This window comes from Lethenteron reissneri, chromosome 26, assembly GCF_015708825.2.
Source record: "Lethenteron reissneri isolate LAM-NWPU_2019-01 chromosome 26, ASM1570882v1, whole genome shotgun sequence".
Classification (NCBI taxonomy): Eukaryota; Metazoa; Chordata; class Hyperoartia; order Petromyzontiformes; family Petromyzontidae; genus Lethenteron; species Lethenteron reissneri.
In genome coordinates, this window is record NC_083804.1 from 2,931,608 (window position 1) to 2,947,679 (window position 16,072).

The 16,072-nt window shown below is 45.8% G+C and overlaps 1 protein-coding gene across 1 annotated transcript in view; it reads left to right on the plus strand.

Annotated features, from left to right (window-relative positions):
* The window catches only part of LOC133347483 (glutamate receptor ionotropic, NMDA 2B-like), a 66,195-nt gene that overhangs the window by 44,263 nt on the left and 5,860 nt on the right, over positions 1–16,072 (plus strand). The window contains 3 exon segments of the mRNA XM_061559770.1: positions 4,400–4,560; positions 7,152–7,339; positions 10,964–11,202. Of these exon segments, the coding sequence (XP_061415754.1) occupies positions 4,400–4,560; positions 7,152–7,339; positions 10,964–11,202 (588 nt within the window).

Here is a 16,072-nt window from a genome sequence, read left to right on the forward strand (position 1 = left end):
TCACCTTATCGCGCCAGGAAGTATGGTGGGATTCATCTGGTCCTTTAATGGACTTTAAGAGAACATGGAATGGGTGGAGATAACAGAAGATATCTTTCAGGGGAGAAATTTTAAGTGCCCTACGCTTTCTCATTCGCCGTCTTTGCTTTTCAAGCGACTCTTTCACCAGCATGGCCCATTTGTGTTTTGGTTGGGGGGGTAGAGGGAGTCGGGAGGGGGGGTAGGCAAAAAAAATCTGTGGGTATAAACATCTCTCAACTCCAGAGGGGCTGTAGTTCCAAAAATATCAAAAGCACATTCCACACACAATTGGTTTCCACTGAAGCACCTGCAGCTGTTATTCCTCTGTCCGAAAATGGAACTGTCAAATTTGTTATAAATATCCACAAAAAATAGGCTGAATAAAACACAACAATACATTTAGTAATATATACGTCTGTCTATGTGACACGAACGTTATTTAAGTACGTAAATCAAGCGAACGCAACTGTGTGAGAAGTCTGCATTATTGCGCAAATATAAATCAACGTTAAATGAGACATTATTAGGAGAACAACTCGGCTCAGGAAGATTATTTTTAGGCTGATCATTGTGCAATTACTAATCAAGGAACAGAAAAAAATAAACGGGTGTAGGGTGGCTATTGGACTAATATGTAAGCAGACAAGCATATAATCAGTAGCAATTGAAATGCATAATGCGCGTTCCACACCAGGATCCCAATGCGAAATGCACGAAAAGCAGAAAACAAAAACAGAACCAGGGCAACCGAGCAAACTAGAGAGGGAGGGCCACTTTAAACGAGATGGGGGTTCAAAGCAGACTTGAATCTATCTACCGACTCTGATTTCCTGACTTCAAGTGGCGAGGCGTTCGAAATGCAATTGCAAGTGAAGTTATCAGAAATAATGTCTTCACTCGTCGGTACATTTCACTTGTCGCTCCTTTCACTCTCAAAGGACAAGAAGACTGAAAGCAGAGTTAGAGACACACAGAGACACAGAGAGACAGAGAGAGACACACAGAGGGAGACAGAGTGAGACACACAGAGAGACAGAGTTAGACACACAGAGAGACAAAGTGAGACAGAGTTAGAGACACAGAGTGAGACAGAGTTAGAAACACACAGAGACAGAGGGAGACAGAGAAAAAAAACACTTTCCAGTTGATGGAAATGAATCAATTTAATGCATTAATATCTAAATTTTAATTCACATGTCTAGATGCGGAGTTGGGTTTTTCAGCTGGCGAGTGTAAAAATGGCTCCTCCGATTGGTCTGATTATTGTTTGCTTAATCCATGTCACTTTATTTTGCTTTTATAATTTTAGTCACCCAGATCTCTCTTGCAAAATGAGACTCATCCTGGCCTGTGGCGTTACCATCACCTGGTTGAAAAAACGCAAAACTGAAACTAAACCAATGGGTTGAGAGTAAATCTTTGCACATGAAGCTCATCTCGTCCCTCCACCTCCGTGATGGTCACACTCTGAGATGCGTTCTCTCCTTGAGCTGCCATTCCTTCACCAGTCCCATTGCTCCTTCTTCTCGCCTGGCGATGCGTCTCGCCGAAATCCATCTGCTTACCTGAACGATCAATCTAATGTCTTTAGTTTTGTGATAGCTCATTGATCCACGTCTTCCTTTTTACGTCTTATCAGTGCAATAGCATGTTTTTTTCTCCTCACATAGTTCAATAAAAAAATGTCATTGAGAGATAAAAATAGGCGTCCGTGTATTTGTGAATGTTCACGTACGCGTATCAGGCAGGACGCTTTGATGAAAGAATGATAGCCGGTGGGGCAAAAATAATAACAGTGGCAACCAAGGGAGGGGAATGCACCAGAGGTGACGTCTTCCGCGGAGATGGAGCTATTAAATCGGCAGCTGCTGGGTGGATTGTGACATTGCAGGGCCATGAGAGATTGCTGCAGATCGGGGTGGCCTTCATCCAGCAGTGGATTGATCTCGGCTGGTGATGAAGATGACGATGATGAATACGATTGCGCAAAATGGCTGCCTACAGCATATTGATTGATGTCCGCCTATTGACGGATGCCCATGCATTTACATGCATACTTACAGAAGTCATGCAAAATAAATCGGTGCCACCGTCATGAAATATTCATTCGCAGTTGCATTCCACATTCCATTTAAGAGGCACATAAATAGCAGAGTCTCTCTGCTCCCACCACTGTCGTTCGGACGGCTCCCAACCTCCCCAGGTTTGCGAGTGCGAGCCTGTCCCTTTTTGTGAAATCGAATTTTTTTTTGTGAATTTCACCCAGTAGCCTCTTTAAAACGCTAAATTGTACACTCAATCCCGATCATCAATTGGAAGGCTACTTCATGCGGCGGTTTGGCGATGGTGGGACACCACGGCCACGTTGTAACGGTCAGCACGCACGCGGATATTGAAACCTCGCGGTCGCCGCTCTGAGCTCCCAGCAGGGCGGAGAGAAACAAAGGGACACGTCCATGAGATCCACACGCCAGAGGTCGCAAACGGGTTTTGATTCCTTACCCGTACCCGTACCCGGCCGCACCAGGGTCGCAAATGGGTACCCGTACCCGTACCCGGCCGGGTACGGGTACCCGTACTCTACCCGTACCCTACCCGAAATGAGTGACAAACGGTTACTCACCAGTGACTCACGGCCTACCCGTACCCGTACCCGGCCACACCACGGTCGCAAACGGCTACCCGTACCCGGCTGGGTACCGGCTGGGTACGGGTAGCCGGGTATCGGGTAGGGTACGGTTATCAGGTACCCGGTTGCGACCTCTGCCACACGCTGCCACTGTCCGCCCAGCAGTGTAAACGGGTAACAGCAGAGTGAGGGGCCGCAGTGGCGAGATGTTAGCTGCCTCGCCTGGTATACAGGAGGTCGTGGGTTCGATCACGACCCTGACGCCTGTATATTTGGAGTTTGCATGTTCTCCCCGTGGTCGCGTGGATTTTTCTCCGGGCCCTCAGGTTTTTTCCCACCAGATTTAGAAACATTCCCTTCAAGTATTTGGCTGCTATACATTTCCGCATGATAAGCCAATGTGTTAAGCTACATTTTGTGGCCAGATGGCTTCTGAAAAAGTGCTACATATCTCAGTGGGCCTTACCTGGCAAAATAAAAATAGGTTGGGTTTAAGTACAATCGATGTTATTACCTTGCCGATCACTCTGCCACTCATTACAGAGTTAGTAGAGTTACCCTGCGGACTGCCAGCAAGAGTGATACGTTTTCATTAGTGTGCACATGTCTTATGGCCCCTAACTTTTTTTAGAATGGAATAAGCCTGGGGCACAGGGTTTCGACATTATCTTTGGTAGTGTCAGAAAGATGATTTTTGTAAAACCCTTGAAAAATTTGGGAACTTTGGGTAATCCATTAGCGGTGACCTCGGGGTACCTCTTGAGAGGTTTTTTTTCTGGAATATTAATAGGCCTGTAAGATGTAAATAAATATATATACATGCATGCGCATTGCTGGCGGAAAGGAGCTCTCGATAGCCCCTCTAGTTGGCATTTGGCCTACTCATTCACACTCTGGCCAGACATCTTGGAGAAGGTTGGAGCACTCACACTTTACCTCACCGCATGCGAACCGCCGATCGACGAACTGCGGTGAGGACATTTACGGTGCTGGGTGGACAATTTGAAGCGAGGGGACATTGCGGAAAACTTTCCCCATTGTCTCAACTGCCACGCCGGGAGATTGAACTGATGACCCCTGAATTACAAGTCCAGCGTGCTATCCATTATAGAAGTTAATTTGAGTTAGGTTGCCTAAATATAAATGTGTCGTTAAACCCGCCACCACCCGACACAGCCAATCCCTTAAACAGAACATGCCAATTCGTTATTAGTTCAGCACTCCGGTGTGTTGGAGAGTAAACCCAGCGCACTGACCATGACACCACTGTGGCAGCATGCCATATGTAACCTTGACTTAACATTCACCTCATGAAGTATTTAAAGAAAATTTCTTAAGAAATATTCTTGAAACAAAATTAGAGGGTTGGTAGCACAACGTATGAATACCCCGGTGCGTCCCAAGTTTCATTCTTGGCCACGGCTAACCTCGGCAGCACGTGATTTCTGACCTCACCCCGTTCACCAACCCTCACCAGCCTGCCTGGTGAAGTATGGTCAAACATCCCCCATAACCGACACGGCATGGGGAGGCCTTCATCCAGCAATGGATTAAAAAAATGGTATAACTTGAAGCTTAATTGTCTCCTGTTATTCAGAATCATTCTTGAAACACATGTCAAGCCTAAATTGTGTACGCGACCAATGTGTGTGGGTATGTTCGTTCCAAATTATTGTCTCGTAATAAAGAACTAAGGTTTGTTTTTAACAAGTTGCATTATTTACCCCCCCCCCCCCCCCCCCCCATTAGTTCCAAAGCCCGCTGGAACATTCACCGCCGTTCCGCTTTGGAACTGTTCCAAACGGGAGCACGGAGCGTAACATTCGAAATAATTACCTGCAAATGCACGGCTACATGTCAAAGTTCCACCAAAAGTCCGTCGAAGATGCTTTAATGAGCCTGAAAGCAGGGTAAGTTATCTGTTTTTATTATCATATCAAAGCAAGCGCACGCATGCCATCTCGCAACAGGGTGGAGGACTCATCCCCGAGCGAAATGTCCCCGGTACCTCGCGCCAACCTTGCTCTGCCGTGGTGTACACATTGAAAACTAGGGCAGACAGCAGGTATAAACACCAACACGTGAACAACGTCTTCTAGCCTCCAGCCACAGTGACACTGCCAAGAACATTGTACGCGCACAATTCTGCGCCATGCCTTGCCCGTTTGCCCACGGTAAAACATCTTAACACCTTCACACCCCCTCAGCGGTTCTTACAGCAGCCACTCAACTTCCTCCGCTCCCCCGGTCGCCCCAGTGTTTGCAGTTGCGTGGTTTTCAACCAGATCGGAATCAAGGACCACTCCGTTCATTAATAGCTGTAACGCGTTACTGCGTAGTAGAGCATTTAAGGTTGGGTGTCTTCCGTGAATATGCGGAGATGTCTCGTTCCGGTACCGTGTACCCCGGACCCATTTACCACCACCAGATTGCCTGAGGCCACAATGGGGGGAAAGTGAGTTGGACAACCATTCAAAAGATTAATCGCTTTTATTTTAACAAAACGGGAGTCTGCGTGGGCTTTGTATTCATATGATGAAAAGTAGGACTTCACATTCCGGGATGAAACGCAGGCCGGCCGGCCGGTCCAATCGTCCCGTGGCGATGACGCGTGGCGTGCAAGCCAGAATTGCGTCAATCAAGGCCGGGCTGCTACCCCATGGCCGCATTGCCCCGCTGTGTTCAACTCCAGCTCCTTGCCCACCACAATCACCCCCCACTCCTTGTTCCAAAGTCCCAGTCCCCTGTGGTCTAAGCGTCCTGCACAAGAACAAACCATTCAGTGGGCAAGCATCAAGGCAAGGGCTGGTCGTGGTGATGGTTGAGAATTTACACGAAAATGAAACGTGTCTAGACGAAAGTGTCTTTTTTGTGATGAAAACAAAAAAGGAAATTTTCTGTTGTGATGAAATAAATTATTTGGCAGTGGTGCACAAGTACAGACAACAACAAAATAACCTCAAAACATTCATCATCCCTGTATTTCTTCATGCCTCTGCCAGTCTCTCTCCATCTCTTCATCTTTCTGTGTCTCTCAATAAATCGTGTCTCTGTCTCTTCCTTCGTCTCAGTGCCTCTTCATGTCCCGGTATCTCAGTCTCTCTCTCTCTCTCTTCATCTCAATGTCTCTCCGTGCCTGAGTGTGTGTCTCTCTCTCTCTGTGTCTGTGTCTTATCACTATCTGCACAGGACTGACCTCATTCTTGAGACAGCTTAGAGCCCAGAGGCTGTACACAACTTCTCCAGGGGCAGTAATCTCAGCGCAAGCCCCACACAGATTGAGTGTTCCGTGGAAATGAGCCATGAAGAAATGTTGAAAGCCATCGCAGGTGTTCCTATCAGTGGATCACTATATTAATTACTAGCTGTACTACCCAGCTTCGCCCGGGACTTGGATCCACCACGCCCGGCCGCCTTTGTCTCCCCAGTGGCAATGCTCACACATCACAGCAGTTACTCGTTTGAGGTTGAGTCGACCTAGGGGAGGCCCAGGACCGGTTCAAATAATTGTCATTGGTGGTGGCCGTGAGAGGGAATCGAATTCGGGTCGCCGGGTTTGTAGCGCAGCGCACTAACCACTACACGACAATGTGTTACGCTTCCACATGCGCGGGTCACGTGACAGATGTGACGTCACAGCTCACTTGCCGTGCAAAAAATATATGCATTATTGAGCTCCCCCCCCGCCCCCCCAAAAAAGTGTATTTTTTTTATCATATTTGCATGGTGTAAGTCTGGAAAGTACCACATGGCAAATTTTGCAGTTTGTTGCATGTCGGGAAGTACGCTAAACATTTTGAACAGACACACATACTCACAACTTTGCCTTTTATAGATGGAGATCCATTGTGAAAAGTTACAGCTGCAACATTAAATGCGTTTACATAGAACCTAACGGCCATATGTTATCGCAAATCAACTGTTGTTTGACTTCAAGCAAAGAGCTCATCATATCAAGCTCGTTAACACCATTCGACACTTAATCTAAAGTTTAATGTATTAGGAAATGAACAATATAATTTGCACTTATTAATACCTGACATTTGTGAGAAAAAACTCTTGTCATTATTCAGTTACAGTCCCCTCTCAGATAATGGAGCTGAGCCCTGTATATTTGGAGTTTGCGTGTTCTTCCCCTGGTCGCGTGGATTTTTCTCCGGGTGCTCCACATTTAGAAACATGCGCTTAGAGTAATTGTCTGCTATAAATTATCACATGATAAGCCACTTCATTAAGCTATCATTTGTGGCCAGGTCATTTCTGAAAAAGAGCAATATCGCTCAGGGGGCTTTAACTCGAAAAATAAAACATTGTTCAGTTTGAGTTTAATCTCCATAGCCCTTCTAGTAGCATCCTCTTTGTATCTCTTGTCAACGCGTGCACAACCCATCTAAATAGCCCTTATCTTCCCGGCAATAATTAGTAACTAGCTTCTAATGCTCCGGCTTCTTCAAGCAATGGTGGTGTGCCTATCGGTGAACTCGCTCTTCTACTCTCTCAGGAAGCTCGATGCGTTCATCTACGACGCAGCGGTGCTGAACTACATGGCGGGGAAGGACGAGGGCTGTCGCCTGGTCACCATTGGGAGTGGAAAAGTATTCGTGGCTACAGGATATGGCATTGCCCTGCAGAAGAGTTCCCGTTGGAAAAGAGCCATAGATTTGGCTCTGCTGCAGTTTATCGGTGACGGTAAGACACGTTTTATTCTTGTTTAATAAAATACCTTGAGATGCATTATAATAAATGTGACTATCTAAACAGAGTGATCCATTTGCCATGTGAATATCTAAATTAATGCTACTACATTGACACACGTATATCTCCAACGTTTTGGTCTCGGCTGACACCTAACTATAAAATAAGCACAGAGGCATGGGGAGGTGCGTACTTGGAATTATAACCGGGAAGACAGAGGGACACTCGGGTTAGAGACATTCTAGCCACGTTACGTATCGACTGTTGAAAGGGTCGGCGGGCTTGGGCAGGGCTCGTCACAAGCAGGAGCGATAGCCGGTGGGAGAGAATGATTACGGAGTAGGCAACCAAAGGAGAGAGCGCTGCCCAAAGAGGAAACACACCCGCCAGTGGAGAAGGAGCGATTGAATCAGCTCCTGTGCAGGTGCCAGGTGGATTTATATATCGTAAGCGCCATGAGAGATTATGATGATAACTTGAGGATGCCTTCATCCAGCAGTGGATGGATCATGGCTGATGATGACGATGGAATGTATGCAAATTGCTCAAGGTAACCTTTGGCAGGTGCTTTGCGGGGGACCATTTTGAGGAGCTATATTTGATGCCAGGGTCAAAGGCCAACACAACTATGGTGTGACTACAAAGATCACCTAACACGAAAGTGTAATCGTGACATTTGGGAAATGTTCTCTGCATAATTGAGTGCAGCGTTGAGGTCACATTTCAAAAGTCCTACGATTGTTTCACTCGATCACTCGGAGATCCCCCGCTCACGAAGTTCATTGCTCGTTCGTTGATATGTATGACCTGACACTGAGTCTGGCCCTGCCCGCCAAGTGGCGCAGCGGTTAGTGTGGGGCACTGTGAGCCCAGGGACCTGAGTTTAACACCTGAGTTCACATCCCAGCCACAGCCACATTAATGCCATGACGTGGGGGAGAGGCATCTACTTACCCAGCAATGAATTGACAGAGGGATTACAATGATGTATTTATGATGATTATTATTACTGTCTGCCATTGATTTCAGGAGGTTGTTGATGTTGGTATTGATGGTGGTGAACGGACTGCGGATTGGGAGTAATCTGGCGGGATCCATGATGAGCAGTCTTGCTCCATGGGTCACTATGTCATAGTTGGTGCGATGGACATGAAATGAATGGATCTGCCATTGATGCTAAGATCAAATGGTTAATGAACCTAAACCTGCTCTTTCTCAAATTATAATAATAAACACCATGCATATGTTTAACACAGTGCAGAAAAATGTGTAAAAGTGTTGTCAATATGTAAAATTATAGGGGTCACACCTAAGAAAAGCTATGGACATCTTTTATAAAGGGGCCGTCCATAAATGACGTCACGCACCTGGGGGGGGGGGGGGGTCAGACATTTGTGACGATGGGTGACGAGGGGGGGGGGGTTGAGAAATGTGACGTTACATCACAATGCGCAACTTTAAATAAATATAGACAACACGTTCTACTTAATTAAATAGACGTTTTAATAAATGTTTTCTCCTACAACATCAGGATGCAGCGCCATATTAAATACGCACTACAATGACAATAGTTTAAAGCGATTTGAAGCATGTTTTATGGCTTTTGGGGGGGGGGGGGTGGGGACAGAGCTTTGTGACGTCATATTTGAGGGGGGGTCTGACTTTTTGTGACGCCGTGTGACGAGGGGGGGGGGGGGTCAAAAATCGTCCAAAATCGCGTGACGTCATTTATGGACGGCCTCGAGCACGATTTATTTTTGTGCTGCGTCGCGACACAGAAACGCGTGATTCCAACGGTTCGAGACGACCGCTTGAAAAGAAACGAATTACCAGAATAACTGCATCGTCAAACTGGTGACAGGGGGGAACAACGCTTATTGATTGAACACGGTACTGATGAATGTAAACAAATGTACCTGTAATATCAAGGTTGTGCACGCTCATACATTTTTAATGACTCCTATTAGGCGCACTTGTAAATTTGGCGAGACGCATAAAACCAGGGGGTCACCGCGTCATTAATCAAAAGCGTCACTTTGGCGGCTGAAGTTTGCCTCCTGTTTGGCTGTTTTGTCCCGAGCGATATTCCTGTGCTTCAATGTGGACAACAACAACAACAAAGACAACAACAAAGACAGGCTCTGCTTTTGTTTTGAGGGTTGGGGAACACGGAAACATTTGTATTTTAAGGCGGTCAAGCCGAGCATATCGATTGATATAAACATTCTAGAATTGTAATGGCGAGGTTTAACGAGTAGAGTGATGATCCATGATGAGGGTGGCCAACCACGAGAGATGACATTCACCATAATTCACACGGGTGAAGAACATTGCGTATTATCTGGATCATGAGGCGCATTATCCCCCAGCCCCCAGTAATTTTAAGCAAAGGTTGGGGGTAACGTCTGATAATCTGGAAGAAGGCTGATTCTCCATCGCAATACTGTGCAGTGTACGTAGCAGGAGCAAAAACAAACGCAAATGAGATGGTAAAAATAAAAAATACAATCAATAAACCTGGTGACCCAGTTTAACACGGCTTTAGCGACCAATGTTATTCAACGTAAATGTTTTTCATTGCATCGCATAAATGTGTCGTTAATCCACCACCACCCGACACAGCCAATGAGCAAGGTTTGCCACGTGAACAAAACGTGCCAATTCGTTACCACTTCAGCACGCCGATTGTGTGTTGGAGAGTAAACCCACAACGTTACCAATGTTCAATCTTGATTTGAAGCTTTCGTGACTGCAGGAATCCATACTCTTTGGTTCTTTCGAAACGTCGTGATTGGTTGTATTTTATTTTATTTCTACCTACGTGACTTTACCGAAATAGCCAAAGAGTATGTTTACGATGTGAATACGACGTTTCGTTTGGTGATGACAACGACCAGGTTCGTTACAACCAGCTTGCGCCCCAAGGTTCAATCCTGGTAAATTCCTCTATCCTGATCTCTACAGTTCTCTCGCGGTGACAAAAAAAATGAACCTCAATGGAATTATGACCCAAACTTGTGACAATGCGTCGTATTTCATGGGACCTCCTTTGCCAGTACCAAAATATACTAATAGGGTTTTTCCCCTTTTTTTCTGGCAACAAAACTGACACCTTTTGCAAGGAATCATGCTTACATTAACCACAGTACTTGCAGTCAAATGCAAACAAAAAACAATACTCTGCATTGTCTTTGAAACTGATTGGTCACGTGCACCTTTTGGCGTCATCTGATCGAATACCATATGAGACTAGTCTCTAAAGAAAGCTGTCTCTGGTGTGTACCAATCAGTTTCAAAGACAATGCATCAACTATAAGAGTATTGTTTTTTGTTTGCATTTGACCGCAAGTATTGTGGTTAATGTAAGCATGATTCCTTGCAAAAAGGTGTCAGTTTTGTTGCCAGAAAAAAGGGGGACACCCCTATTAGAATGCGTCGTATTGTTAGCATACCAGTGAAGCGTACGGCAGATTATCCGCCCCCACCGACATCATCATCATCATCGATGTCGTCTTTTGAACGAATAACCCAACATGCGCGCGTTGCGGGGTTTTTTTGTTCTCAGCGATTCCCGATGCTGCACCTCTCTCTCTCGTCCCCCGTGTTGTTGCCACGCAGGCGAAATGGACGAACTGGAGATGATCTGGCTGACGGGCATCTGCCACGGCGAGAGGAACGACGTGATGAGCAGCCAGCTGGACATCGACAACATGGCGGGAGTGTTCTACATGCTGCTCGTGGCCATGGGCCTGAGCTTCATCGTCTTCGTGTGCGAACATTTCTTCTACCACGTGGGACGCCACTGCGTGAAGAATAAAGAGAACGACGAGCCGGGCCTCCTCTATTCCATAAGCAGGGTGAGTTTGGGTTTGTTGGTGGGGAAGGGTACGAGCCATGCGGAACGTTAGCTGTTGCTACCCTGCTATCATCGTCATTGTCCAGTTGTTGTCGACTTTCTTTCTTTCTTTCCTCTCGCAAAGATGCATAAGTGAATAAGCCATAAACTAATCTTTATCAAACAATTTTAAGTCTTTAGTGTTCAACAACTTTCGGGAGCAAACAACAAAGGCGACCCTTCAATCACCGTGGCAACCGCGGTTCCCTACCGCACGTCACCTGTTCCTGCTGTCCTTTCACAGTGTGCGCTACGACGAGGCACGTTCGCTACGCGCTGTTCCAAATCGGAGTGGTGAGGGGCAAGGCGTGAGAGTGTTTAATGCTGAAATATGGTGAAATGTTTTAATATTAAAACCAGCACTGCCAGCGTATTTTCGCGTGGGGAAACAGGCCGGGGTGGAGGGTGGGGGGCAGTGGGGGGGGGTGACGTCACCACGAGGCTTCACACTGCACCGCCACAAACAACAGCTCAAGGACAATGCACACACACACATTTTCTAAAGCATGTTTAAAATAAAGAATAGGTTTTACGCTTTCTGGCAATAACACATGTCCAAACACCAGATACCTTTTGCAAGGCATCAAGTCTGCATTCATCGCACATACTTGCGGCAAAACATGCAAACTAAGCATCCTCTGATAATTCACTGTGTAACAAAAATATATATTTTTTGTTCCTGGGTAGTAAGTGTTATTTCCAATTGCCTATGCCTCAAAAGTACAGAAAATGGCTATTATGCCATACAAACTTTGCGTTTGTGAGCAGGACAGTGAGATTTTGAAATGTGCCAATTTTCAATAAGAAAAGGTCTGCATTTGTGTCATTCCTTCATGTAAAGTCCTGGTCACAAAAGCAAAGTTTGTGGGGAATAATAGCCACTTTCTCTACTTTTTAGGCATAACCAATTAAAAAATAACACTTACTTCCCAGGAACAAAAATCGTGTTACATAGTGATATAATATATGCATTTGTCTTTGAATCTGGCCTACACCAGAGACATCTTAACACCTGTTTTATTGCCAGAAAGGGGGAAATCTATTAATCTCTTTCCATCATTTTCATCCTGGCGAAAAGGTCTCATGGACACGAAGCATGTTTGTTCGAATGTTTTCTCACACGCATGTCTGGTTAATGCAGACTAGATGCTGCCTTTAGATGGGTGTCTATTTGGCGTTTGAACATCATAACACCTCCTGCATTGTTCTTACCAGAAAGGATGAAGCCTATACTTTGTCGTCATCTTGATACTACCCCCTTAAGCTGGTGACGTCGGGTGACAAGCAGGCAAAAAGAATTATGAATTGTCACGATTAGGGTCACAAATGCGATTCAAGGATAGGTTGGGGGTTTTTTTTCGTCTCGAGCTTAAGAATCCATTTGATCTTCTAAATATGTTTTTTTTACTCCCCACTATTTATTTCCAGCGCGCTATCGATATCATGGCACCGCGTAACAAGACGGGAAAATCCATTCAAAGATTTGCTCGAGGAAAGCGACCCAACACTGCTGATGGCCCTGCGAGAGATTTTTTTTACAGAGATTATTTCGTGGCCTCTTTATCTTCCTACAATAAGGGGCATCACTTCCCACTGCTGTTAGCTCAGTGTTTGTCACATAGAAGTCCCACCGATGGTTTACTTCTCAGAGACCTGGAGTTTAGCCATATGAAGTGGAAACATACTATGTAATGCTAGTTTTTGTGTGTGTGTGTTTATGCATGTTGAACTTATTTTGCACCGTACGTAGCCAACTGTGCCAATTGGAGGTGCGGGGGAAGGACAACAAACTCAACACAAAAAGCAGCGCAAAATAAATTATTTAAAAGTGTGCAGCCCCAGTGGCTCCCTAATATCGGCAGGAAGAGCGTTCCAGGCAGCCGCAGAAGCGCATCTGTTTGCACGTGATGCAGCGGCCGTCTTTGTTCGAGGGCTAGCGAGGATGGTTTATGGGTTGAGACTATCAACTCACTGCACCTGAGATCACGGTTTAATCACGGGTAACTGACACCCGGGGTTCAAACCCAGAGTCTCAGTCGTGTCGGCTCAGCAACCCAGTGAGACTCTCGTTCAATCGATGCATGGTTAAAATTCCAAAGTGACAACATCGAAAATATACGTCCTTTCTCTATTCCATGAAACCCATGTTTACTGTATATGGAATGGAAAGCTACTCAAAAAATTAGCTAGCTCACAAAAGGTGTTTCTCCGAATGCCACTGAGAAATCTACAGAAAGCCACCTGGGAGGCCGCACAATCAGGGATCTCACGTCGCTGAGTGTTGGCGTGAGACCAGGCAAAACAAACAATCCTCCAGCGCTACTGAAGACCCGTGCCACCGGATCTATTGCAGGAAAAGTGAGACTTCCAGACGAGGCAACAGCTCTGGAGCATCGTGTGATGTGCAAACATTCGACGGTTCAAGGAAACTAACGGGCGGCAATATCCGATTGGATTTCTGCTATCGATTCCGCCGATCCACAGCCTCCTTCGTCGCCGCCTGGCAATTAGCGGTGTCATGAGTGATTCTGCTGAGGACGGCAGTAGGGGTGGCAGTGGCATTTTTATTGGCTCTGTTACGGTGCCATGTAGCAATGCATTCTCAAACCAGCGATTTTGATTAGTTATTACAATTCAGCATCGCAATTCAAATCAAGAATATTTTTCTATTCTCTTATATTTTTTATTCTTTCCAATTGTTCTGCCTCGTACAGTCAGGTATTTGTGCCATTAACATGTAAACTATTTAAATTAAACTATTTTTTTTATTTTACCAGGTAAGGCCCTCTGAGCTATTTAGCTATTTTTCAGAAGCGACCTGGCCACAAATGATATCTTAATGCAGTGGCTTATCATGTGGAAATGTATAGCAACCAAATACTCTAAATGCATGTTTATAAATATGAGGGAAAAACTGAAGGACCCCGACAAAAATCCACATGACCACGAGGAAAACATGAAAACTCAAAATATACAGGTGTCAGAGGTCGGGATCTAACCCACGACCTCCTGTATATATAATTTGTGTTACATTTGTGTCCATTGTAAATAATTGATACTCACGTACGCGCACACACACACACACACATCCGTAATTCGATGGCTACGTCGGAACAGTGTGAATACATTGTAATTGTGCGGATCAATGCATCGTCACGCGTTGACCGCGCACGGGGATGGAAGAGAGACGGCTGAAAATGCACGCTTCCTCAAACCTCCTTGCGTTGGCCTCAGATGGGGGAACGAGCGAGCGCGCGAGCAGGGCGAGCCTCTGGCAGAGGAGAACGAGCGGAAAAAAACTAAGCTTTTATTATCCCAGCAGGGAGCCACGTTAGTTCCGCGTGAGAGATCACGATTGGAGGAGGGGAAACGTGTCGAGATTATCGCAGGTTTGTCAAGATACGGGCGGCTGCAACAAAACACAACCGCCGCTCGCCAATGTTGGATGCTCGCACGGCACAATGAACCGTGGCTCGTGATCCGCGTTGAATTTAAATTTTTATGACTTCTGCAGGGGCAGCTAGGGGGTTGCGCACGTTTTGATGCATTAACTCTTTTGAGTCGAGAATTAATTTGGGGGTCAGCGCATTGCGCGTAGGGCCGAGCATCCTCACCGAAATCCCGGCAATTGTTTCCTAGGCCAAGGATGCGAATAATCAACAAGCTGATAAATGCTCTCAAATTGGGTTCAATTACTGCCCACGCAGCTCAGATTATTTAGTCGTATTTAGGCATGCTGTTCACAGTGCAGCAGAGTGGAGTGTGACTGGATGATTCAATATTGATATACTTGAGGGCAGGCCAGTCCTACAGACAAGGTGATGCAACACATACGTGTTTCTCACCTGACCCTCACTCCACTCCACTCACCATTCACCAGATATTGACACGAAGTAGACACTCACCACTCAGTAGGAGATCAAATACTCAGATACGACTCACCAGACAGTCACCAGGCACTCTCCACTCACCCAATAACCACTCACCTATTACCATCCATAGTATATACCGTATGCTGTGTAATAAGAACCTGGAGTCCATCGATGATGATCATGTGGTCATGGTTTTTAGATCTAGCTCAAAGGTCATAGGTCACACAGAGCTCATCTTCAATACCAGAAGTTCCTGGATTATTAAGATTCACTGTAAGGGGCCATCCCAAATGCGTAGCTTGCGTATGGGGGTCTACTGGGGGGTGAAGCCTCGATAATAATTTGTCTACATTGGCCTTCAAATGAGTTAGATAGTCCGGCGGTGGACCATCTGTTTGCTTAAACACGTTAATATTAATAATCATTGATCGTTTCTGCGTGGATTAAATATTGGCCGTTCTATAGGATTGGGGGGGTGCATCGAGCGAACATACGCAGGTGGGGGGGGGGATGTAAAAAGTCTGCGTGCGTACAGAGAGGGGGGGAGGGTTCAAGTTTTGACAGATTTTTGCGTGCCTACTAAATGGATGGCCCCTTATTGTTAAGGGCTCCAACAACCAAACGTGAAGGAACTTATCAAAGATTTCAATCAAGTTGGAGAAAGATTCAAAGCGGACCTGTGTGACCCCCCTGCTTTTGAACTAGCGCAATATATTTCATCTTCAAAACCGTAGTTCCCTGTTTCAGTGTGGTGAGAATGAGGCCTCACTGCACTTCGACCATCTCTCAAGTAAATGCTGTGACTGACACTAACGAATGAATGAAGCTATTTGAGAACAAAATGGGAGGATATCTCCACAAATCTGGCTATCGCCTTATGAAGCTAGTTGAAATTACTGGTAAAACGTCGTACTCGAATTGTAAATGTTGTGGGTTTATTCTCCAACACACCGGTGTGCT